The following is a 27,177-nucleotide window of genomic DNA, read 5'->3' as shown; positions in this document are numbered from 1 at the left end:
AACAGTCTATCATTCACATCTTACAACTCGTCGTGAAATAAAATAGGTTTAATTTATTCACTCTCACTATAAGCGTACATTCAACACAGTATAACTGCCCGCTATGTGGGACTGATATAATGCAATAGAGGTCAGTTGACCATCGGTCGGAACATTCTAGTTTGTATGACCTCATGTTATAACTCCCCAGCAAAGGCAAATGACTTGATAAATACTGATTTGGTTGGTCAGTTTCTTTCATAATCCATCTCACATTTGATATTGTCTTGCATAAAAAAATCCACACTAGATTGTTTGAAAACTAAACCAACGCTTTGGCATTGACCAGGACCACCAACACTGAATTGTAGGAAATAAGTAATTACGGTAGGTACAACTAACTATACTACTAACTCATAATTTTTTCAAAAATCAAAGTAAACAAAATAATACTGGAGTAAAGAGCAAGATAAAAGGCCAATATTTTCATAGTTTGGATAGATAGTTTCGATGTTATTTGAGAGGAGATTGGAAGCTTTACATTAGAGGGTTCTGAGTGCAGAGTGAAGTGTTCAGTGAGGATTGTGGCACACAGAGACAGAGAGAGACAGAGACAGAGACAGAGACAGAGAGAGAGAGAGAGAGAGAGAGAGAGAGAGAGAGAGAGAGAGAGAGAGAGAGAGAGAGAGAGAGAGAGAGAGAGAGAGAGAGAGAGAGAGAGAGAGGAAGAGACAGAGTCAGGGAGAAAGAGCGAGACAGAGAGCGCTGGAGACAGGGAGAGCGAGAGAGACCTGAGAAACATGGCCCCCGATTCTGAGGGAGAGAGAGGACTATCAGAGGAAGGGAAGAGAGAGAAAGATTTAGAGAGACTGATTGGGAAGGAGAGAGGAATCACCTTGAGCTATGGCTGTCATTTGGCAGTCCAGAGTATGGCCCCCCCTGTGTGTAAAGTGCATGTCCTGGAGGGAATCTGAATTCTGCCATGTCTTCTTTTTTTTTGTTTTTACACTTCTGGTGTGGGTCTCAGCTCTGGGCTGTGTGGGTATCTGAGCCATGGGGGGTTATGGGAGTTCAATAGTCCTCCACCCAACCGTTCTCCTGGATAAAGGCGTCAATGACCTCCTTCATGGCCAGGTTGGGGATCAACTGGTCCTGGGTCAGAGGACTCCGGGTGACCGGGTCAAAATGGCCCACTCGCTACAGAGGATGGAGGAAAAATGTTATGATTGTTTGAGGTATTGGTGTTGCTGTGAGAAGGTAGCTTTCATTATTATGATATTTTGTATTTCACTCATGATTTACAGTTTACGTTGGACAGTATTACCTCTGTGGATGAGTGGATGGTAGTCTAGCAACTGCAGGTGTATTTATAGGTATATGAATAGATTATCATTTAGCAGTAAGTGATTGGTAGTTGGTAGTGTGGATGAATAGAACATAGAATGTAGGTGAGAGGATAGAACAGTATGTCTATGAATGGTCAACGGTTTACCTATACTTCTGTTGAGTAGAGGTCTATGTGTATGACCATGAAAGGATGGTATACAGTACCTGTAGGTGCTCCTCAATATCTTTGCGGTCGTAGGTGATCCCACTGGGGGTGATGCAGGGCTCCCTCATCAACTCAAAGCTGATCTTTCCACATAGGTAGTCAGGGATCTCCCGCTTCTGTGGGGTTCAGAACAATATACATACATGAAGATGATACATGTATGTACATCTAAATACTTCCCTCTAGACACCATCTATATCATATTCATTAGGTACCAAACGGAAGAAAACTGACTGAAACAGGGACGGACTACCTGAACTTGTCCAATAAGAAACTAGTGATGTGGGGGGAAAAAAAATCGATAGATATCGCAATATTATGTTTGGACGATATTATATTGATACTTTGAAACAAAGTATCGATTTGTAAAATTAAAATACACTTATTTTTTTGCTAGGTAGCATTAGCTAGCATTAGCTAGCACTAGTAGTCTGTACCTGCACCAAAACGCTGGTATTTTTCATCCTATACCTTGTTCTCCAGCTTCTTTTTAAATAGTGAGCCAACATGTTTTCAGCATGTTTTCCACAACTGATCAAAACTAAATTTATCATGCTCTCATCTCTCTGCAGCAGACATATAGGGAGCAATATGTTTGGAACATCAAATTGCAATATCGAATGATAATAGGGTAAATCCATATGAATCCCTTTTGATTTAAACAAAACTTTCCATACATGTTTGTCCATGGTAGATGTGTTCAGAAAGTGAGACTTTTTGGATCTAAATGCCAAAACATTTAGAAAATATAGGTGCTCAAAGTTCCCCCATTTTGCATCCTCCACCATACCATGAGACATCCATGTCTTTATTACTGGAAAATATAAGTTTGACATCATTTAAAAGCTTACAAAACTACTTATTAATTTATTTTAAACAAATATTTGTATAACCTTTAACGTAAATTATCTAAAAACGTGTAAACTCCTGATTTCTTCCATACTTGCATATATTGTAGCTTAAACCCTATTTTACATCATCTGAAGTTGTGTCAACTTTGCACCATGTCTTGAATATTGAGGCATTCAATTCCAAAAAGTCACTGTGAGAACAATGGGCAAATACAATGAGTGTACAAAACATTAGGAACACCTGTTCTTTCCATTAAATAAACTGACCAGGTGAAAGCTATGATCCCTTATTGATGTTACCTGTTAAATTCACTTCAAATCAGTGTAGATGAAAGGGAGGAGACAGGTTAAAGAATAATTTTTAAGCCTTGAGACAATTGAGACATGGATTGTGTATGTGTGCCATTCAGAAGGTGAATGTGCAAAACAAAAGATTTAAGTGCCTTTGAACGGGGTATGGTAGTAGGTGCCAGGCACGCCGGTTTGAGTGTGTCAAGAATAGTAACGCTGCTGGGTTTGTCACGCTCAACAGTTTCCCGTGTGTATCAAGAATGGTCCACCACCCAAAGGACATCCAGCCAACTTGACACAACTGTGGGATGCTTGGAACGCTTTCGACACCTTGTAGAGTCCATGCCCCGACAAATGTATTTATTTAACCTTTATGTAACTCGGCAAGTCAGTAAAGAACAAATTCTTATTTACAATGACGGCCTACCAAAAGGCCTCCTGTGGGGACGGGGGCTGGGATAAAACATTTTTTTTTTTAGGACAACACACATCACGACAAGAGAGACACCACAACACTACATAAAGAGAGACCTAAGACAACACAGCATGCCAGCAACACAACATGCCAACAACACGGTAGCAACACAACATGGCAGCAGCACAAAACATGGTACAAACATTATTGGGCAGTCAACAGTACCAAGGGCAAGAAGGTAGAGACAATACATCATGCGAAGCAGCCACAAGTGTCAGTAATTGAGAATTGAGGTTGTTCTGAGGGCAAAAGTGGGCGCAACTCAATATTAGGAAGGTGTTCCTAATGTTTTTTATGGAAGGTTCCATTCAAATCAAAAGGGTTGCTGTCAAAAATGATCAATTCAAATGGATTTACCCAATACATATAGAATGGTGAGAATCCCAATTCATATCGTATCGGCATTTAAATATCGTGATATCGAATCACGAGGTCCCTGGCAATTCCCAGCCCAATTAGAATTACTTATTTTCGTTTTCAATTGTAAAACGTTTTGTGGTGTGCCCTAATGAACAAAACCCAGTATAGCAGTTTGAAACACCAAATGTTGAGGCAAGACGATGACAATTACATGCACTAAATCAACATTTTTACATTTACATTTTAGTCATTTAGCAGACGCTCTTATCCAGAGCGACTTACAGTTAGTGAGTGCATACATTTTCATACTGGCCCCCCCGTGGGAACAACAATGTATAGGCCCCAAATAATCCTTCATAACAAGCCTCGACAGGCAACTTGAGGTGGTGGTTGCCATAGAAACGGCTTGGACTGGAAATAGGAGACGGAGGGGCTAGTCTATTTTGGTAACGATAACACTGGCACCTCGAAGTGTCAAAGTAAGGTGGCGGGTCAAATCCAGCTGATCACAGAAACAGAGTGTGGACAGATTGTATACGTTTCTCAAAAATATTTTTTTTATATATAAAAAATATTTGTTTATATATTTTATAAATACATTTTAAGAATAAGATCGAATATGTATTGTTATTTCAGTAATGCATAGAGCTCTGTGTAGTGCTATATCTAACAATATTGAAAAATATGTAACATTCAGTGAAATGACCATTAGTCTGGATTGAAAGTTGCTTATAATAAAGTGCAATAGTAATGGCGTCTTTTTGTAGGCAGTAACTCCGTAATGGCTAGTTGGCCAAAGCTTTTTTTTTTTTTAGGGTTTTTGTATAAATGCTGAAAATAAGGTCTGTGGTAAACACAGGCATAGGAGATCTTTAAAATGTTGTTCTATGAGATAATCTTCAGCTTGCGTCACCTTTTGTGAATTTTGAAGCATGTATGTAATCAAAACAAGCACATAAAGGGTTCATAATTCATGTTCACTGACTGATAAGATCTTCTAAGCCTGTGTTAACCTCAGACCTTATTTTTGACGTTTATCCCAAAACCACATTCTTTCCCCATTAATTCCCCCATAGGAATGGCCGAACGAACCAAGTTTCAAGTTAATGTCACATGCACAGTGAAATGCCTTTCTTGCAAACTCAAAACCCAACAATACAATAATCAATAACAACGTATTACTAGAAACACACACAAGAAATAAGAATATGAAATAAACAAAGTAGGTAAGCAAGCATACTATATACAGGAAATATTTAAAAAGTCAGTTCCAATACCATATTTACATGTGCAGGGACTCTGAAGTGATGGAGGTAGATACACTACATGGCAAAAAGTATGAGGACACCTGCCCGTCGAACATCTCATTCCAAAATCATGGCATGGCCATTAATATGGAGTTGGTCCCCCTCCACTCGTCTGGGAATGCTTTCCACTAGATGTCGGAACATTGCTGCGGGATCTTGCTTCCATTCAGCCACAAGACCATTAGTGAGGTCGGGCACTGATGTTGGGCGATTAGGCCTGGCTCGCAGTCGGCATTCCAATTAATCCCAAAGGTGTTCGATGGGGTTGAGGTCAGGGCTCTGTGCAGGCCAGTCAAGTTATTCACACCGATCGACAAACCATTTCTGTATGGACCTCGCTTTGTGCACGGGGGCATTGTCATGCTGAAACAGGAAAGGGCCTTCCCCAAACTGTTGCCACAAAGTCAGAAGCAAATAATCGTCTAGAATGTCATTGTATGCTGTAGCGTTAAGATTTCCCTTCACTGGAACTAAGGGGCCTAGCCCGACCAATGAAAAACAGCCCCAGACCATTATTCATCCTCCACCAAACATTACAGTTGGCACTATGCATTGGGGCAGGCAGCATTCTCCTGGCATCCGCCAAACTCAGATTCGTCCGTCAGACTGCCAGATGGTGAAGCGTGATTCATCACTCCAGAGAACGCGTTTCCACTGCTCCAGAGTCCAATGGCGGCGAGCTTTACACCACTCCAGCCAAAACTTGGCATTGCGCATGGTGATCTTAGGCTTATGCGCGGCTGCTCGGCAATGGAAACCAACTTCATGAAGCTCCCAACGAACAGTTCTTGTGCTGACATTGCTTCCAGAGACAGTTTGGAACTCGGTAGTGAGTGTTGCAACCGAGGAACGTATTTTTAAGCGCTACGCGCTTCAGCATTCGCCGTTCCCATTCTGTGAGCTTGTGTGGCCTACCACTTTGCGGCTGAGCCGTTGTTGCTCCTCGACGTTTCCACTTCACAATAACAGCACTTACAGTTGACCGGGGCATCTCTAGCAGGGCAGAAATTTGACGAACTGCCACATTGAAAGTCACTGAGCTCTTCAGTACGGGCCATTCTACTGCCAATGTTTGTCTATGGAGACTACATGGCTGTGTGCTCGATTTTATACACCTGTCAGCAACGGGTTTGCCTGAAATAGCCTAATCCACTAATTTGAAGGGGTGTCAACCTACATTTGGCCATGTAGTGTATTAATAGGGGTAAGGGGACTAGGCAACAGGATATAAACAGAGTAGCAGCAGCTTGTATGTGAATGGGTGTGCAGAGTCAGTATAAATGTATATGTGCATATTATGTGTGAGTGAGAAAATGTTGGAGTGAGTGTTTGTGTGTGCGTGTGTGTGTGTGTGTTGGAGTAAAGGTGTGTGAGTGTGTAGGGCCCTGTAAGTGTGCATAGAGAGTTTGAAATAAAAGGTAAATAAAGATACAAGGTTAATTCAGATAGTCCTTGTAGCTATTTTGTTAGCTATTTATCAGTCGTATTGCTTGGGGATAGAAGCTGTTCAAGAGCCTGTTGGTGTCAGACTTGATGCACTGGTACATCTTGCCATGCAGCAACAGAGAAAATAGTCTATGGCCTGGGTGGTTGGAGTCTTTGACGATATTCTGGGCCTTCTTTTCACACCGCCTGATATAGAGGTCCTGGATGGCAGGGAGCTCGGCCCCAGTGATGTACTGGGCTGTCTGCACAACCCTCTGTAGTGCCATGCGATGGAGGGCGGTGCTATTGCCATACCAAGCGGTGATGCAGCCAATCAATATGCTCTTAAGGGTACAGCTTTTGAGGATTTGAGGGCCAATGCCAAACTTTTTAAACCTCTTGAGGGCGAAGAGGCATTGTCGCGCCTTCTTCACGACTGTGTGTTTGGACCATTTTAAGTCTTTAGTAATTTGGACACCGAGGAACTTGAAGCTGTCTACCTGCTCCACTGCCGCCCTGTCGATGTGGATGGGGGTGTGCTAGCCCCCCCCCACCCTTTCCTGTAGTCCACAATCAGCTCCTTGGTCTTGCTGACGTTGAGGGAGAGGTTGTTGCTCCAGCACCACACTGCCAGGTCACTGACCTCCTTCCTGTAGGCGGACTCATCATCGCCGGTGATCAGGCTTACCACCGTCGTGTCGTCAGTGAACTTGGTGCTGGAGTTGAGCGTGGCCACACAGTCATAGGTGAACAGGGCGTACAGGAGGGGACTAAGCACACACCCCTGTGGGGCCCCTGTGTTACGGGTCAGCGTCGGCCTCGGAGTGCGAGATATCACTCAATCCTCTGGGTCGGTGACGGCCCTCACACTTGGCTCGATGTTGTTGTCAAAGCGTGCATAAAATGCATTGAGTTTGTCTGCTAGAGAGGCATCGTTGGGCAGATCACGGTTGGGTCTTCCTTTGTAATCCGTAATGACTATAGCCCCTTCCACATGCGGCAGGCGTCGGAGCTTGTGTAATATGATTCCACCTTATTCCTAGATTGTCCTTTTGCTCATTTGATGACTCTGCAGAGGTCTTCTTGTACTTATTCCTGTCTTCGGCCGTAGCATCATGGTGGGCCACGATAGCTCTGTTTTCGGTAGCCCTGTTCTTTAGTTTAGCGCCAACCTCTGCGTTAATCCAGGGCTTTTGATTGGCGAAACCTCACCGTGGGTACAACGTCGCCGATGCATACAGGTGGTTAGCTCGTCAATGTTATTGGTGGATTCTCTAAACATATTACAATTAGCACTAGCAAAGCAGTCCTGTAGCATAACCTCTGATTCTGGCGACCATTTCTCAATGGAGCGAATCACAGGTACTTCCTGTTTCAGCTTCTGCGGATTCATGATCATATTTGCCGCATGGCAATGGAAGGCCTTGTACGCTTGCTTGTGGGTAGAATAGCAGTGGTCTAGGACTTTATTGCCCCTAGTGGCGTTGGAGACGTGTTGATGGAAGTTGGGCATTACGTGTCTTAGTGACTACAAATTAAAATTGTCTGCAACCAGAAAGGCAGTTTCTGGGTGTAGGTTTTCCTGCTTGTTTATAGTCTTGTACAGTTTGTTAAGCGCCAGCTTGTTATTTTTATTGTCCTGAGGTGGAATGAATACATCAGTCACGATAACAGCTGAAAACTCCCTCAGGAGGTAGAAGGGTCGGCATTTGACCATCAGGTACACTAAGACAGGTGAACAGTGGGTTGACACTTCCACCGCGCTGGAATTAGCACACCAGAGGTAACCCATTTCCATTTTTTAGGACTACAAGCTGGCGAGCTCTATAGCAGTAAATGGTGTGTTCAGCTAAATAAAATGTATCATTACTCACTTTTCTCTTCTCGTCCACTTGTGAAAAGAGCTCATCCATGTCCATAAGGAACTTGTCCTATTTAGGAAAAGAGCAGAGAGTTGGTGAGGCTAGCACAGAGCATTAATACAAATACCCCTCAATATCAATGGGATATTGAGAAATGGGCTATATGAAGGCAATTCAGTTACACAACGCCAGTGCTCAAATACTTAAGGCGAGTGGTCCCTGAATATAGACATAGGAGAATATGGACATAACCCACATGTTTTGATTTGATCTTGACGACATCACCTCCACTCTGATTGTCCTCCTCTTTGTTTTCCCGGCAATCCTCCACTTCCCTGAGAAAATATGAAGATGTACATTCAACAATAGGGCTGTGACAATCATGGAATTTTGGGTTACGGTTATTTGTCAGGCAAATGTCCATGGTCACCGTTATAAACAGAAAAATTAAAAGGCACACTTTTCTCGTCTCAACCCTGTCTGCTGCGCTCAGGGGGGGACGACTACCCCCTCTCATTGAAGCCACGGAAGTTCAAGGCCGACCGCGGTACTGCAGGCAATGTTAGCAGAAAACAGAATCCCCATTATAGTGAATGGAAAAATATAAATCTTCGTGCAAAAAATACATACAAATGTTTATAAGACAATCATGGTACCAATAATTGCTCTTAATACACCAAAGGTATGTCCTTCAACCAATTATTTTAAAATCGCACAAAGAAGAATTAAAGATAATTTAGGTGCAGTACCATGGACTGCCTTCAACTTGAGTTTCTCAATGAGAGGGGGCAGCATTGGGCTAGCCTGCAAAGTCACTTCCTGGAGTAGCTCAAACTGCAAATGTGATGTCTCCATGAGATGCAATCTGAACCAACTTCACTTGGCTTCAATGCGCTATTGAGTCTTCACATAGGAATGAATGGTGTCACCATCGAGAGCATCCTGACTGGTTGCATCACCGCCTCGGCCTTCGACCGCAAGGCACTACAGAGATTAGTGTGTACGGCCCAGTACATCACAGGTGGTGTCAGAGGAAGGCCCTTAAAATTGTCAAAGATTCCAGCCACCCTAGTCAGACTGTTCTCTCTGCTACCGCACGGCAAGCGTTACCAGAGTGCCAAGTCTAGGTCCAAAAGTCTAGGTCCAAAAGGCTCCTTAACAGCTTCTACCCACAAGCCATAAGATTGCTGAACAATTAATCAAATGGCTACCCGGACTATTTGCATTGACCCCCCCCCCCCCGCTGCTACTCAATGTTTATTATCTATGCATAGTCATTTTACCCCTACCTACATGTACATATTACCTCGACTAACCTGTACCCCCGCACATTGACTCGGTACCGGTACCCCCTGTACATAGCCACATTATTGATATTTTATTGTGTTACTTTTTTAACTTCAGTTTATTTAGTAAATATGTTCTTAACTCTTATTTTTCTTAAAACTGCATTGTTGGTTACGGGCTTGTTGTAGTCGGCGCATTTGACAAATCAAATTTGATCTGTGATCAATGGACTGTCCATGCATATATACAGTTATTAGCTGCAAGGCAGCACCACAGAGTTTCTAAAGCCAGTGGCGCAACATCGCGAGACTTGCGGGAAGGCTTGCGAAACAGACCAGGCCGGGGTTTGAAAATTAAATGCGAGAAGTTAAAATGTTTCCTTAGATGTTAATTTTCTCGAAATCTAAAAAGGCGCAGCCTAGACTCAAGCCAATGTCTAAAATAGTTGAACATGTTATTAGTCCAACCTCGTGAAAGTGACAAACTGACATGATTTAATTTTAGTCAAAAACAACTTCACATCGAAGGAGTGCCTTTGATTTGACAGCCTGAACATGCGCAGTTCGGTGCAAGACTACCATTAGAAACACGTCATCGTGTCTACGCATAAGCTTAGCTATCCATTGCATACAAGTGTGATCAGGGATTTCTATTGGAGAAGCAGTTTTAGCCTATCTACACACTGTACCATCTTTGGCACCAAACAAGTCTATCACACAGTGGTCATGCAGTTGCAGTGTGCAGCTGTTGCACACATACAATATATTATATTTACTAGCCTAGCATGGATTTCAACTTTGGTTTTCATCACTTTGTCTCAGACTCACATTCACTTACAGTGGGGAGAACAAGTATTTGATACACTGCCGATTTTGCAGGTTTTCCTACTTACAAAGCATGTAGCGGTCTGTAATTTTGAACTCGTTACCTGTATAAAAGACACCTGTCCACACACAAACAAACAGACTCCAACCTCTCCACAATGGCCAAGACCAGAGAGCTGTGTAAGGACATCAAGGATAAAATTGTAGACCTGCACAAGGCTGGGATGGGCTACAGGACAATAGGCAAGCAGCTTGGTGAGAAGGCAACAACTGTTGGCGCAATTATTAGAAAATGGAAGAAGTTCAAGATGACGGTCAATCACCCTCGGTCTGGGGCTCCATGCAAGATCTCACCTCGTGGGGCATCAATGATCATGAGGAAGGTGAGGGATCAGCCCAGCACTACACGGCAGGACCTGGTCAATGACCTGAAGAGAGCTGGGACCACAGTCTCAAAGAAAACCATTAGTAACACACTACGCCGTCATGGATTAAAATCCTGCAGCGCACGCAAGGTCCCCCTGCTCAAGCCAACGCATGTCCAGGGCCGTCTGAAGTTTGCCAATGACCACCTGGATGATCCAGAGGAGGAATGGGAGTCATGTGGTCTGATAGGGAGTCATGTGGTCAAAAATAGAGCTTTTTGGTCTAAACTCCACTCGCCGTGTTTGGAGGAAGAAGAAGGATGATACAACCCCAAGAACACCATCCCAACCGTGAAGCATGGAGGTGGAAACATCATTCTTTGGGGATGCTTTTCTGCAAAGGGGACAGGACGACTGCTCCGTATTGAGGGGAGGATGGATGGGGCCATGTATCGCGAGATCTTGGCCAACAACCTCCATCCCTCAGTAACAGCATTGAAGATGGGTCGTGGCTGGGTCTTCCAGCATGACAACGACCCGAAACACACAGCCAGGGCAACTAAGGAGTGGCTCCGTAAGAAGCATCTCAAGGTCCTGGAGTGGCCTAGCCAGTCTCCAGACCTGAACCCAATAGAAAATCTTTGGAGGGAGCTGAAAGTCCGTATTGCCCAGCGACAGCCCCGAAACCTGATGGATCCCTGCTGCAGTGTGTGCAAACCTGGTCAAGACCTACAGGAAACGTATGATCTCTGTAATTGCAAACAAAGGTTTCTGTACCAAATATTAAGTTCTGCTTTTCTGATGTATCAAATACTTATGTCATGCAATAAAATGCAAATGAATTACTTAAAAATCATACAAATGTGATTTTCTGGATTTTTGTTTTAGATTCCGTCTCTCACAGTTGAAGTGTACCTATCATAAAAATTACAGACCTCTACATGCTTTGTAAGTAGGAAAACCTGCAAAAATCGGCAGTGTATCAAATACTTGTTCTCCCCACTGTATAAATGTCCACACTCAACAAGAATGACATTTGGTAGTTAAATTCAGCAGAGATGGTGGCTTTTAGCATCGTTTTTTCATCTTTACAAACCGGACAAAACGTAAAGCCAGAGCACTATGCATAAGGTAGTACAGATAGATCATGTTCCAACATCAAAAGGGAGATGGAGACAGAATAAGGTAGAAAAAACATTGTTTATAATAATCATTCATTTCCACTACTGTTATCATATATTTACTTAAAAATACAATAAAATGAACGTCAGAACGGTTATTTTATTAATGGGTCTTCATCAATAATCGTCGGTTACACAGTTTTATACAATTACCGTTCCAGCCCTATTGAACAAAAGAGAAAATGCAACGGCAAATTGTAATGCATTAACCAGATTCATTCCTAGAACCAGACTCATTCCCAAGATTTGCATCAACATCTCAACAGTTGTATTCTCACTAGGGCTGACCCCATTTAGTCGACTTGGACGATCAACAGTATTTTTTTTAGGCGAGCAGTAGCAAATATATATATTTTTTTTATGGCACACGAGACACCAGCCTGATTCGTGACTGTCTCAGTGGACTAATCCATTGCGGAGGCAGCGGGGATGGCACAATGCAAGAAGAAGGGGAGTGTGGCTAAGATGCACGTCTCTCTCCAGAATGCATTCTCTCCCGCCAATTCATGCACGTTCATTGTTTCATAACTTCATTGTGTGAATTGTTTGCCCTTGGATTGTTAGTGTCTATCAATTCCCCATGACATATCACCAGTAGTACATTTACTGTTAATTCCCATAATTTCTCATCTAAAATGTTTGTTTGATTACGGTAATTTCCAGGAACGCATTCAATATATTATTATTGCAGTCTTATACCGTTCTCATTGTCGGAGTGGAAACATTGTTTGCAGAGCGCACAACCTATGCTACACCTGTGAGAAACAAATGTTGGTTTATTTCATTCCCTTTACGAGTTTTGTCAATTTATTCATTGTCTTTTGTTTGGAGCGCTCCTGTCAATGATAAGTAAGGACGGGAACCTGATTACGCATAGAAGTAGGCCTAGGCTATAAATGTGCCCATTTGGGGATCTGATAGTATTTCTGATTGTCTTAACACCACTGAGCTGTGGAGCTTCTCAAAGTAATGTTTCTTCACCTCTAACAGTAAGTCAACAAAGTCTGAGAATAGTTCCTCAATGTATTTGAAAAATCTTTCCAGCTCTCTGCCTTTTGATAACCACTTGGTGTGAAAGGGAGTGGGAGGAGGATGGTCGGATACAGGTTTTCTGGCTATCTTGATCTGAGTCATGTGTCTTATTTCATCAAAGTGTGCTTTAAGCTTCAGACAAGCTCAATGCATATAGTTGATTTTATTAAAACACATAGTGTGTCTATATATGGAAAAATACACGTTTTTAAATTTCGAGCATCGATTGGTCGAAAGGACATACTTTTTTTTTTGTCGGGGACAGCCCTAATTATCACACATGATTATTAATGTGTAGCAACTCATTTAATTTCATACAAGGGGGTTCTGGCAATGAACTCGTATGCAATGAACTCTTATGCAATGAACTCGAATGCTTCTCTAAAGGAATAGGAATATCAGTGCAGACGTTTTGCTCATACAAAAGTATCAACCCAAAAGCCTAGCTCCCGGTCCCTCCCTCACCTCTCCTTCTCTGCCAGGATAAGTTTGGTGAGATAGGCGTGCAGCTCGTTCTCCTGGTTGATGCGCTTCTCCTCAATGCCATTCCAGCGCTTCTTCTTGGCGACCCGCAGGGCACTTGGGATGTCGTCTCCAAAGTTCAGCCTCTGCTCCTTGGCCAGGTTGTAAGCTGCCGACAGAACGGGTCCAGACATCAATGTTGTCCATTGAAAGTAAGAGCATAAAACAGTAATGCTGCCTCTTTTCTATCTACAGATCTTAAACATTATACAAGAGAACATTGTAGTTACACTACATCATTCAAAACAATTGCAGTTTAGTACCATATCCTCACAGAGTTGCCTAGTACTGGGTATAGTTCGAATGTGGCAGATAGCATTCTAAATTGCACTCAACCCACTACTGCACATCTTCAGTGCATTCGGTAAGTATTCAGACCCCTTCACTTAGTACACATTTTGATACGTTACAACCTTATTCTAAAATGTATTAATTCATTTTTTTTTCTCAATCTACACACAAGACCCCATAATGAAAAAGCAAAAACAGGCTTTGCTAATGTATTATAAAAAACTAAAACAGAAATACATTATTTACATAAGCACTCAGACCCTTTGATATGAGACTTGAAATTGAGCTCAGTTGCATCCTGTTTCTATTGATCATCCTTGAGATGTTTCTACAACTTGATTGGAGTCCACCTATGGTAAATTCAATTGATTAGACATGATTTAGAAAGGCACACACCTGTCTATATAAGGTCCCACAGTGCATGTCAGAGCAAAAACCAAGTCATGAAGTCGAAGGACTTGTCTCTAGAGCGCCGAGACAGGATTGTGTCGAGGCACAGATCTGGGGAAGGGTACCAAAACATTTATGCAGCATTGAAGGTCCCCAAGAACACAGTGGCCTCCATCATTCTTAAATGGAACAAGTTTGGAACCACCAAGACTCTTCCTAGAGCTGACCGCCATGCCAAACTGAGCAATCGGGGGAGAATGGCCTTGGTCAGGGAGGTAACCAACAACCCGATGGTCACTCTGACAGAGCTCTGGAGTTCCTCTATGGAGATGGGAGAACCTTCCAGAAGGACAACCATCTCTGCAGCACTCCACCAATCAGGCCTTTATGGTAGTGACCAGACGGAAGCCACTAATCAGTAAAAGGCACATGACAGCCCGCTTGGAGTTTGCCAAAAGGCACCTAAAGACTCTCAGACCATGAGAAACAAGATAATCTGGTCTGATGAAACCAACATTGAACTCTTTGGAAGCATGGTGATGGCAACATCATGCTGTGGAGATGTTTTTCAGCAGCAGGGACTGGTAGACTAGTCAGGATCGAGGGAAAGATGAACAGAGCAAAGTACAGAGAGATCCTTGATGAAAACCTGATCCAGAGCACTCAGGACCTCAGACTGGGGCGAAGGTTCACCTTCCAACAGGACAACGACCCGAAGCACACAGCCAAGACAATTCAGGAGTGGCTTCGGGACAAGTCTCTGAATGTCCTTGAGTGGCCCAGCCAGAGCCCGGACTTGAACCCGATCTAACATCTCTGGAGAGACCTGAAAACAGCTGTGCAGCGACACTCCCCATCCAACCTGACAGAGCTTGACAGGATCTGCAGAGAAGAATGCAGGGGTGCCAAGCTTGTAGCGTCATACCCAAGAAGACTCAAGGCTGTAATCGCTGCCAAAGGTGCTTCAACAAAGTATTGAGTAAAGGGTCTGAATACTTACGTAAATGTGACAGCAGTTATTTATTTTTGTACTTTTGCAAAAAAAATCTAAAATTCAGTTTTTGTTTTGTCATTATGGGGTATTGTGTTGATTGATGAGGAAAAAATGATTTTTTAAAATCCATTTTAGAATAAGGCTGTAATGTAACAAAATGTGGAAAAGGTGATGTGGTCTGAATACTTTTCCGAATGCACTGTACATTGTGGGGGGCATTAAGTGTTTACCTGAATACTGAGGAAGGCATACAAAAACTGTCCATATAAATGTATTCATTATACACTGGGACACTTTGGGCACGATTCCGACCAGAGTTAAGCGCGCGTATTTGGAACGTAATTCCTTTTCTTTTCTCTCCATGTGTATTCTGACGAATTTAAGCATGAGAACAGCGTGCTATTCACCTACTATTCATTTTGGGTGGAGATCGAATAAATGACTGTGTGGCGGAGGTGTCTAACGATTCGCCGTATTCTGATCTTGCCTTAATTCTCTAATAATTCCACCACCTTTACGCACGAGGAAACCATGAATAAGGTTTAGCGAACCTACCGGCTCCAAGTGGAAAAAGCATTACTTTATTTTTCCCGATTGAAATAACACCATTGTCCATGCACTGTAATTTACAGCTTGATAAAAGCTATTGATAAGAGCTATGTAACTTAGTAAACTTTTTGGATGAGGAACTTGTAAATATAAATGACATTAGTTTTAGAAATATTTGACCTTATAATTGCTGGAGACAAAAGTGAAGCAAGTCATATGGCAGAAAACTAAAGCATATCAACTTTCCTACAGTAAAGTTTGTGCCATCATGCAGAATTTCAATTGTATGGCCTTTTAACTCGCAGGGATGGGAACTCTTGAATGTCTTAATTATAGCCTACCCCGACTTTCTCTATCTCCTATTTCTGTCATGTTAAATATTAACCACTATGAGTATCGACCGTCAGTTGGCTTAATAATAATAACACATATTCAACTGCCAATTTACTATTAGTTCCCTTCAGTTGGTAAAACCTACATTATCATTCCATTTAATTACATTGTTTGGTTTACTTTCATTTGCTTCCTCTGTAAACGCCGTCACAGCCATGTGGTTGTTGCTAAGGTTCATTAGTACCAGTTGACAATATATACAGTTGAAGTCGGTAGTTTACATACACTTAGGTTGGACTCATTAAAACTCGTTTTTCAACCACTCCACAAATTTCTTGTTAACAAACTGTAGTTTTGGCAAGTTGGTTAGGACATCTACTTTGTGCATGACAAGTAATTTTTCCAACAATTGTTTACAGACAGATTATTTCACTGTATCACAATTCCAGTGGGTCAGAAGTTTACATACACTAAGTTGACTGTGCCTTTAAACAGCTTGGAAAATTCCAGAAAATTATGTCATGGCTTTAGAAGCTTCTGATAGGCTATTTGACATCGTTTGAGTCAATTGGAGGTGTACCTTTGGATGTATTTCAAGGCCTACCTTCAAACTCAGTGCCTCTTTGCTTGACATGGGAAAATCAAAAGAAATCAGCCAAGACCTCAGAAAACAATTGTAGACCTCCACAAGTCTGGTTCATCCTTGGGAGCAATTTCCAAATGCCTGAAGGTACCACGTTCATCTGTACAAACAATAGTACACAAGTATAAACACCATGGGACCACGCAGCCGTTATACCGCTAGAGATTAACGTACTTTGGTGCGAAAAGTGCAAATCAATCCCAGAACAACAGCAAAGGACCCTGTGAAGATGCTGGAGGAAACAGGTACAAAAGTATCTATATCCACAGTAAAACGAGTCCTATATCGACATAACCTGACAGGCCGCTCAGCAAGGAAGAAGCCACTGCTCCAAAACCGGCATAAAAAAGCCAGACTACGGTTTGCAACTGCACATGGGGACAAAGATCGTACTTTTTGGAGAAATGTCCTCTGGTCTGATGAAACAAAAATAGAACTGTTTGGCCATAATGACCATCGTTATGTTTGGAGGAAAAAGGGGTAGGCTTGCAAGCTGAAGAACACCATCCCAACCGTGAAGCACGGGCGTGGCAGCATCATGCTGTGGGGGTGCTTTGCTGCAGGAGGTACTAGTGCACTTCACAAAATAGATGGCATCATGAGGAAGGCAAATTATGTGGATATATTGAAGCAACATCTCAAGACATCAGTGAGGAAGTTAAAGCTTGGTCGCAAATGGGTCTTCCAAATGGACAATGACCTCAAGCATACTTCCAAAGTTGTGGCAAAATGCCTTAAGGACAACAAAGTCAAGGTATTGTAGTGGCCATCACAAAGCCCTGACCTCAATCCTATAGAACATTTGTGGGCAGAACTGAAAAGGTGTGTGCGAGCAAGGAGGCCTACAAACCTGACTCATTTACACCAGCTCTGTCAGGAGGAATGGGCCAAAATTCACTCAACTTATTGTGGGAAGCTTGTGGAAGGCTACCCGAAATGTTTGACCCAAGTTAAACAATTTAAAGGCAATGCTAAAAAAATACTAATTGAGTGTATGTAAACTTCTGACCCACTGGGAATGTGATGAAATAAATAAAAGCTGAAATAAATAATTCTCTACTATTATTCTGACATTTCACATTCTTAAAATAAAGTGGTTATTCTAACTGACCTAAGACAGGGAATTTTTTACTAGGATTAAATGTCAGGAATTGTGAAAAACTGAGTTTAAATGTATTTGGCTAAGGTGTATGTAAACTTCCAACTTCAACTGTATATTTTTAAAATGCTAATTAAATCGTTATGGAGCGGAGCACAGACCAAGACATAGCAGTTTGAACCCGACGCATGGCGCAATACTTGGCTGTGTCATCACCTAGTTCCATGGTTAGTGCAGGCAATAGACGAGGGTCTAGCTATTGTACACTATTCTCTCTATTATAATTATCTATGTACACGACTCTTCCAACATTACCACAGGTTAAAGAACTGAATGTGGCCATTTTCAGAATGAATCAAATTACAGTTCTTTCTTTTGTGCATAAAGGCTCTCCATAAATACTTTCCTGACCCTAAAAAAATCTACAAGATCAGAGTATTTTAAAATCTACCAATTGGTGCTGAAACAGAGACGAATATGTATATATTTAGATGGCTTTCTTTAATTGATCCCTAATATTCTGAACCGTTCTCTCTATATATTCTATTGAGTCTGTCGACAAAAATACAAACTTAAAAGGTACACTGTATTTAAAGGGATGACTTAAGACAAACGTACTGAAAACCCTATTGAATGAAAACTCCATGAAAAAATCTGTTGGCCTGCCAGTGGGAAGGTTTTCAGCGGTTCAATTACACTTATATGGCGCGCGCAAGCGAACCACGCCTGCAAAGCCGTTACGCAACTTTATAAGGTTAGTCTGAATACCAACTACTGAGAAGTGCATAGGAAAGGCCTGCCTAAGAAAGGCGTCATTTCCTAAATCGGACCCTTAGTGAATACAGGCCCAAACTTAATCTGTGTCTACGAAACTGGCCCAGAGGGTTGGTCCTGACCTCTCTGCAGGTTGCCGATGGCCTCGTCATAGTTCTCCAGCTCCAGGTGACACTGGCCCAGGAAGAAGTGGGCCTTGACCGACTGGGGGTCCAGTTCCAGCGCGTGCTTGCAGTCCGCCAGGGCTTTGTCGTGCTGCTGCAGCTTCACGTGGCACAGAGCCCGGTTGGTGTAGTACACCGCCACTGACGGGTTCCGGTTCTGTTGGCAGGATATATAAACACACAGGCGCAACCACGCACATGTTAGGCCTACATATTGCACAAGCTACTGTTGTAAGGGTGCATTAGGCCAAGCTACTTCTATTCGGACATCAGTCTATTCACAGTAGGTTAATAAGACAGTGTCAAGATCTCAAGTCATATAGCCGTTCAAAGCCATCTGAAATGGTGTAGCCATTTTACATCATCACTCCCATTAAGAGCAGCAGCTCGCTACTCACTATGGCTTTGCTGTAGCAGGTGGCAGCTTCCTGGTACTTGCGGCAGAGGAACAGCCGGTTGCCCTGCTCCTTCAGCTCCTGTGCTGTGGAACTCTTCTCTGGGCTGCCAGCCATCTTCTCTGGTGGCTCCTCGGCGCCCGCTGCGCGCTGTTTCCCTATCCTGTTCCCCGTCTCTCCGGCTGGCTAGATTTCAGGTGAAAGAATGTACCTGTTTTTTTGTCTTCTCAGCAACTAGAAAAGAAAGATAGGCAGCATCAGCAACAGTCAATGCGTTGCTGCTGCTTGTGGTGCAGTCGCTGTTGCAACGCATACATTGAGCCCTGACATTTCACTGGCTAGCTAGTTATGCATTACATTTACATTTTAGTCATTTAGCAGACGCTCTTATCCAGAGCGACTTACAGTTAGTGAGTGCATACATTTTTCATACTGGCCCCCCGTGGGAATCGAACCCACAACCCTGGTGTTGCAAGCGCCATGCTCTACCAACTGAGCTACAGGAGGCCCATAGTAGCTATGCATCATCATATGGTTGTGCAACTGTAACATGCTGAAGTCAATGGTTGAGACGCATTAAAGCCAGTCACCATCGGGCACACCACCTGGCCATGACCACACCGATAGGACTGTATTTGTCAAAATGCTGCTATACACCCAAATGTCAAAGCTACGCTAACTAGCTAATGGCTGACGTTGCTCCCTCCCTCAGTCCCTGTGTCACTGCAAAAAACAAGGTAAGTTAGCTAGCTAGCTGCGTTGGCAAAGACAGTGGACTTTCCCCATGGGTTTGCTGATATGGTGTACTGAGTCAAATGTCTGCTGCATTGCAACGTCCAAATCCATGCAAACCCCACAACATCCCCACGGCTAAGCAACTATGCTAACGCTAGCCCAATAGTGGACTAAAAGGAGACTAGCGTTACTCCTTTGTCCAAGGACCTTAGCTACATGTTCTGTTTAAAGGGCGAAATATTCAATCTAAACGTGAATCGATTCTCAATTGCGGTAACGTTACGGTTCTTGAAATAAATCATTCTACTTTCATATCACATCAAAATAATGTCACTAATGCAGAAAAAATACACACTTACTGTACACTGGTTTTAACACACAACCGTATTTTTCAGTGACAACACGTTCGTGGCGTCTGTCTTCCGTTTGCACACAGCAGGCGTTTTCGGGGGGCGCAGATAGCTAATTAGCACAGGTAGTCCACTCTGTCTTCCGACCTGTTTTCCGTAAACAAGCGATGTGAAATGGAAATATGGTGGTGTGGGAACATTAGCCCTATAAAGCTGTGTATCAATTTAAACTTTTGTTTTTTGAAAATGATTGATCACTGATATGAAAGATAAGGTCCTTACGCTTCCAAAAACGCATCATAAGCGATGCTTGTTAATGTTCAGACCGAGCGTCACGGCTCTTAACAAAACTCCCTCTACAGAATACGCCTTCATCCAATGATTTAGCTACAGTATGTCTAATGTAATGGAACTCAAGAGTCATGATGATCAAGTCAAGTGCTAACTACCGGCTAGCCAAGCTCAAATTTCGGTTATTAAAACTAGCTAGCTACTGATTAGTGTTGAGCTACACACAAAATAACCATCTTCAACCTCACATTTTCAAAATAATTTCATATACAGACGATTGATGTGCCAGTATCTTCCAATTTCAAGTCTTAATTGATTTGCTTTTCCCATTGAGCTGTTAGCTATGGCACAGCGCTAAGAGCTAACTAGTTTGTTGTCATACTGACGTCATGTATACTACGGAACCCCGCGAGGTACGCTTCAGTAAAAAAAAAAGTTGTAGGTTACTGAATGGTTGCGCTATCCAGAGACCTTGGGACGTCCCTCCCATAAACCCTATCCCTAACCTTACCTTACCTTAACCAAGTAAGACCAAGGAGCTGATCGTGGACTACAGAAAACGGGGGTCGAGCACACCCCCATCCACGGGCTGCAGTGGAGTGGGTCGAGAGCTTCAAGTTCCTCGGTGTCCAAATCACTAAGAACTTAAAATGTTCCATGTGCACAGTCTTGAAGAAGGCGCGACAGTGTCTCTTCCCCCTCAGGAGGTTGAAAACAAAGATATTAATAACGAACCCCCTTCTGTCTGTGTTGAAAAGGTTTGGCATGGGCCCTCAAAAAGTTCTACATCTGTACAATTGAGAGCATCTTGACTGGCTACGTCACTGCTTGGTATGGCAAGAGCACCGCCCTCGAGCACATGGCGCAATAGAGGGAGGGTCTACTTCTTCTTCTTCTATGATTTAAGGCGGTCCGCAAACAAACGTTAAAGGTGCATGCCGCCACCCACTGCGCTGGAGTGTGTGGTCAATCATTGTTTACAACATTTCGAAATCCTCCTACTCAACTCAGTACCTCTGAGGGAGGGTTTATCCTACGTGTTCTACAGATATACTAAATATTCTATCCAGTACCACATACTGTCCATAATGTCTATACATCCCATTACATATATATCTTTATACTCCGGACCAGGGGCGGTGTGTTCATTAAGGCGATATGGGCGACGCACTGCCAAACGGGAAAAGGAAGGGATTTTTTTTCTAATCAATTATATCACGGCAACAGTAGTTATCAGTGTTCTAATCTAGACGTCTGATCTGCCACTAAATGTCCAATCAGGCTAAAGTCGTGCTTCAAATGGCCCCGCCCCTTTTGGGGCGATTTCAGTCAGGTTGAAAATCGTCCCAGAAGTCTCTCATAGACTCTCATGTAAAATCTTTTTTTTTCAAATATCAGAGCTTTCAATACAATCTCTATGGGTTCCGGGAGGGCTTGCACTTACGCGCTTTCGTCATACGTAACATAACCATGAACGTAACTAAGAAAAGAGCGGGTAGCAGCGTCAATCAATTCACGTACTACTGTCAAGATGGCTAGCGTTCAGTGCAACTCGATTGTCTCTTTGAAAGAAGTTCCTTTTTGTCGGCGAACAAATCAAGATAAATTGGCAACGAAACAATTAGGACCTCCCAGACCAAATTTAATAATTCAACAGGTTTCTACTAAAGGGGGAAAGTCCTACACCCGAGGATTTTCCAAAAATTGGTACGAACAAAAAACCTGGCTAGCAGGCTGCGATGTAGCTAATGCAGTCTTCTGCTACCCCTGCTTACTCTTTCACCCTGAATGCGGCACGGCAGACAGCACCGCTTGGACAGCGACTGGTGTAACGGACATGCACCATCTTTCAGAAAAGATTAAGAAACATGAGCTGTCAAAGACCCACATGGATAGCTGTTTGAGATTGTCTGCTTTGGGGAGAGTGAACATTGCCACTCAACTGGATGAGGGATACAGGCTAGCTGTCCGCCGCCACAACGATGAGGTTAGCAAGAACCGCCACATCCTCAGCCGGCTAATCCAGTGTGTGAAGTTTTGCGGAGTGTTTGAGTTAGCTTTGTGAGGCAAAGATGAAACCGAGGGCTCCACCAACCCTGGTATTTTTCTTGGACTTGTCAACTTTGTGGCACAATTAGATGAGGTGTTTTATGGAAATGCATATTGTTTATGCAGTGTTGAGGAATGTGAAAGAACACCCTTGATTATTTTTACTGTGATAACTTATTTTGCTTTTGTAAGCCAACACTTTTGAGATCAGTCAATAAATGCTTCTGGTATTGACTTATATGCTGCCCCTGTCTTCATGTTGTTGCTGGACATATATTTTTTTAAATGTGTGTAGGTCACCTAAATCATCAGAAAAATTGCCCCCCCTGAGAATTTTTTCAGGAGCCGCCACTGCTCCGGACCCCGACATTGCTTGTCCTAATATTTACATATTTCTAAAGTCCATTATTTTACTTTTAGATTTGTGTGTAATGTTGTGAATTGTTAGATATTACTGCACTGTTGGAGCTAGGAACACAAGCATTTCGCTACACCCGCAATAACATCTGCTAAATATGTGTAGGCAACCAATCAAATTTGATTTGATTGGATCACTGGGGCTGAGCTCCCTGCCATCCAAATAAAGTCTAATCAAATTTGATTTGTCACATACACGTGTTTAGCAGATGTTATAGCGGGTGTAGCGAAATGCTTATGCTTCTAGCTCCGACAGTGCAGTAATATCTAACAATTACACAACATATACCCAATACACACAAAAAAGTAAGGAATGGGATTTAAGAATATATACATATATGGACAAGCAATGACAGAGCGGCATGGACTAAGATACAGATGAATATTATATACATATGAGATGAGTAGTGCAAGATATGTAAACATTATTAAGGTGTCTTGGAGGGCGGGTAGTTTGCCCCCGGTAATGCGTTCGACAGACCGCACCATTAAAAAAAAATAAAAAATACATCTGGAGAGCCCTGCGGTTGTGGGCGGTGCAGTTGCCGTACCAGGCGGTGATACAGCCCGACAGGATGCTCTCAATTGTGCATCTGTAAAAGTTTGTGAGGGTTTTAGGTGATAAGCCAAATTTCTTCAGCCTCCTGATGTTGAAGAGGCTCTGTTGCGCCTTCTTCACCACACTGTCTGCGTGGGTGGACCATTTCAGTTTGTCGGTGATGTGTACGCCAAGGAACATCCAGGACCTCTATATCAGGCGGTGTGAAAGGAAGGCCTGGAAAATCCTTGAAGACTCCAACCACCCAAGCCATAGACTGTTCTCTCTGCTTCCGCACGGCAAGCTGTACTGTTGCATCAAGTCTGACATCAACAGGCTCCTGAACAGCTTCTATCCATGCCATAAGACTGCTAAATAGCTTAATAAATAGCTAACAAAATGGCTACACGGACTATCTGAGTTGACCTTTGTATTTTTTTTCTTTTTTTTTGCTCTCTCTATGCACACTCACAGGGCCCTACACATTAAGCACACTGATATTACAACACACATACAAACACTCACTCCATAATTTGCTTACACACACATAATATGAACATACATTTATACTGACTCTACACACCCACTCACATACAATCATCATATACGCTGCTGCCACTCTGTTTGTCATATAGGGCTCCAGAGTGGCGCAGCGGTCTAAGGCACTGCATCTCAGTGCTTGAGGCGTCACTACAGACCCCCTGGTTCGATTCCAGGCTGTATCACAACCGGCCGTGATTGGGAGTCCCATAGGGCGGCGCCCAATTGGCCCAGCGTCGTCCGGGTTTGGCCGGTGTAGGCCGTCATGGTAAATAAGAATTTGTTCTTAACTGACTTGCCTAGTTAAATAAAGGTAAAATAAAAAAATAAAAAACATCCTGATACCTAGTCGCCTTTCCCTTTACATACACTATATATACAAAAGTATATGGACACCCCTTCAAATTAGTGGATTCGGCTATTTCAGCCACACTTGTGTTGACAGGTGTATGAAATCGAACACACAGACATGCAATCTCCATAGACAAACATTGGTAGTAGAATGGCCTTACTGAAGAGCTCAGTGACAATCAACATATAAACGTCATTGGATGCCACCTTTCCAACAAGTCAGTTCGTCAAATTTCTGCCCTGCTAGAGTGGAAACGTCTAGGCTCAACAACAGCTCAGCTGCAAAGTGGTAGGCCACACAAGCTCACAAAACGGGACCACCAAGTGCTAAAGCGCGTAGGGCGTAAAAATAGTTTGTCCTCAGTTGCAACACTCAGTACCAAGTTCCAAACTGCCTCTGGAAGCAACGTCAGCACAATAACTGTTCATCGGAAGCTTCAGGAAATGGGTTTCCATGGCCAAGCAGCCGCACAAAAGCCTTAGTTGACCATGCGCAATGCCAAGTGTCGACTGGAGTGGTGTCAAGCTCGCAGCCATTGGAGCAGTGGAAACACATTCTCTGGAGTGATGACTCACGTTTCACCATCTGGCAGTCCGACGGACAAATCTGGGTTTGGCGGATGCCAGGAGAACTCTACCTGCCCCAATGCATAGTGCCAACTGTAACGTTTGGTGGAGGAGGAATAATGGTCTGGGGCTGTTTTTCATGGTTCGGGCTAGGCCCTTTAGTTTCAGTGAAGGGAAATGTTAACGCTACAGCATACAATTACATTCTAGACGATTCTGTGCAACTTTGTGGCAACAGTTTGGGGAAGGCCCTTTCCTGTTTCAGTATGCACAAAGCGAGGTCCATACTGAAATGGTTTTTCAAGATCGGTGTGGAATAACTTGACTGGCCTGCACAGAGCCCTGACCTCAACCCCATCGAACACCTTTGGGATTAATTGGAATGCAGACTGCGAGCCAGGCCTAATCGCCCAACATCAGTGCCTGACCTCACTAATGCTCTTGTGGCTTAATGGAAGCAAGTCCCTGCAGCAATGTTCCAACATTTACATTTACGTCATTTAGCAGACGCTCTTATCCAGAGCGACTTACAGTTAGTGAGTGCATACATTTTCATACTGGCCCCCCGTGGGAAACGAACCCACAACCCTGGCGTTGCAAGCGCCATGCTCTACCAACTGAGCTACAGGGGACTATAGTGGAAAGCCTTCCCAGATGAGTGGAGGGGGACCAACTCCATATTAATACCCATGATTTTGGAATTAGATGTTTTGACGAGCATGTAGTGTATCCAGTATCCCTGCACAGTGTAAAAATTGTACTGGAACTGACTATGTATATAGTATGCTTACTTACTTTATCGTGTTCTTCAAATTTATTTTCTGTGTGTTTTTGTTCAATCTTATTCTTTTTATTATTACAGTATTATTGATTACTGCATTGTTGGGGCTAGAGCTTGCAAGAAAGGCATTTCACTGTACTTGTGACATTATTAAAAACTTGAAACAATTTAAAACGTCCACTTCAAATGGGGTGACATCAGAGTTGGGACGTCCCAAGGATCCCGGATAGAAGCCTACGTATCTGTCTAACATGTCATCTCAAATAATGTATGCTCATGCAATTTACAGGACTAATGCATGTAAATGATAAACGTTTTTATAATGTGTTCATTGATTCTGTATCATCAAAGTCAGGGTTGATATGATTGCCTGTCAGCAGCAACTGAGGCTCCCACGCCTAGCTTAACAAGGTTGGGCCTGACCAATCCCTGGATCCCCCTAATGTTGCTGGAAGTGCTGGATAGCCAGTATGGGGCTTTTCTGTTTGTTAAAAAGGATCTCAATGCTGGGCAGTGATTGGGGATACTGCCCTGCAAAGGATGCTGTAAACATAGAGATCACACAATGTAATTATATGGCTGTGATACTGATGAGTAGGCCTATTCTTAGGGAATAAATGGGTGATCTAGCTATAAAAGATCTATGGAGAAAAGAAGAACACTGAGGTAAAGAGCTGGAGCAAACACTAGTTAATCTGGCCTGGTAGGTTTCAATAACGCCTAATCTCTGATGCGACCTTAAAGGGAGTCATTGTCGAAGGGCAGTATTTGCTCCGACTTGTTCGAGGTCACATCGCTAGCATCGTGGCCTCATCCAGCGCTGTGCAACTAGCCCAGTCTCTCTGAGACTGTCCTTCCATGGAGAGCATACGACAGGAACGTTCTGAATGCTCCCTGGAGAACCAAATAACACGACTGCCCGGTGGGATATGTTCAAGCAGAAGAGAGGCATTCTGCATCTCCTGGAGACCCTGCTGTGTGTTATACTAATCACTGTGGTGGAACACAGCTTGGTGTGGAGCATCTTTGCCTGGTCGTTCTGCCTCCAGATCACCCCAGTGACCACCACTGCCAAGCTCTGCTTCAGGGAGTTCCTGGACAGGGATGACCTCACCGCCTGGTGCTACTGGACACCCTCCTAATCCTCTTGGCTTTGGTCATCTACGAACTGTTCTAAGTTAGTAGTGCGGGTCAGCTGTTTGTTCAGCCGCACACTCCCGCAATTGTTATTAACCCACCCGCAACCACCCGACTATATGTGATAAAGTGAACATCTGAGGCCCGCACCCAACCCCCTAATATAGAAAATGCACTGTAGGCTACAGTCAGAGACGGCATAATTTTTTTTTGACAGGGGGTGCAGGATTTGTTTTTTGCCTAATTTTATAAATGTTTCTGCTTATAATTTCCGACATTTTGGTAGGCTATTTGTTAGTCAACTTGTCTATAATTAGATACATGCATCTTCGGTAACATCACAACGCACCATATTTTAGCCTGCACATTTCAGCCTGCACAAACCATGTGATAAGTGTTAGCCAATTTAAAACCGACCACCTCATTGACACAATTCTGCTATAAAAGGCTCTGGAGTCAGATGCCCAGGCCCAATG

At 43.2% G+C, this 27,177-nt stretch overlaps 1 protein-coding gene across 2 annotated transcripts; it reads right to left on the bottom strand.

Moving 5' to 3' along the window:
* Positions 1–32: 32 nt before the first annotated feature.
* Positions 33–21,141, bottom strand: LOC311101139 (E3 ubiquitin-protein ligase CHIP-like). Of its 2 annotated transcripts, none has more exons than XM_084142207.1 (9): positions 20,838–21,141; positions 20,040–20,177; positions 18,949–19,179; positions 18,509–18,707; positions 13,257–13,422; positions 8,359–8,437; positions 8,115–8,171; positions 1,531–1,647; positions 33–1,176 (listed from the first exon to the last, which is right to left on the bottom strand). In XM_084142207.1, exons 3-9 carry the CDS (start codon positions 19,060–19,062, stop codon positions 1,051–1,053), a joined length of 858 nt encoding a protein of 285 aa, XP_083998333.1. In that variant the 5' UTR covers positions 19,063–19,179; positions 20,040–20,177; positions 20,838–21,141; the 3' UTR covers positions 33–1,050. The 2 variants fall into 2 exon arrangements, with proteins under 2 accessions (XP_083998333.1, XP_083998332.1); XM_084142206.1 differs by lacking the exon at positions 20,838–21,141 and adding an exon at positions 20,313–20,707.
* Positions 21,142–27,177: the final 6,036 nt, after the last annotated feature.

This window comes from Coregonus lavaretus (genome assembly GCF_964263955.1).
Source record: "Coregonus lavaretus genome assembly, chromosome: 25".
Classification (NCBI taxonomy): Eukaryota; Metazoa; Chordata; class Actinopteri; order Salmoniformes; family Salmonidae; genus Coregonus; species Coregonus lavaretus.
The sequence above is the reverse complement of the archived record's forward strand: the minus strand, read 5'-3'. Positions and strand labels throughout refer to the sequence as shown.

Bases quoted from the DNA above. Each gene is read 5' to 3' on its own strand.
- LOC311101139 (XM_084142207.1), bottom strand. From the start codon at position 19,062: ATGGCTGGCAGCCCAGAGAAGAGTTCCACAGCACAGGAGCTGAAGGAG. The intron at 8,438-13,256 runs GTGAGGGAGGGA...ATATTTTCTCAG, and splicing joins ATCCTGGCAGAGAAGGAGAG to GGAAGTGGAGGATTGCCGGG. The intron at 1,648-8,114 runs GTGAGTAATGAT...TGAACCCCACAG, and splicing joins AAGTGGACGAGAAGAGAAAA to AAGCGGGAGATCCCTGACTA.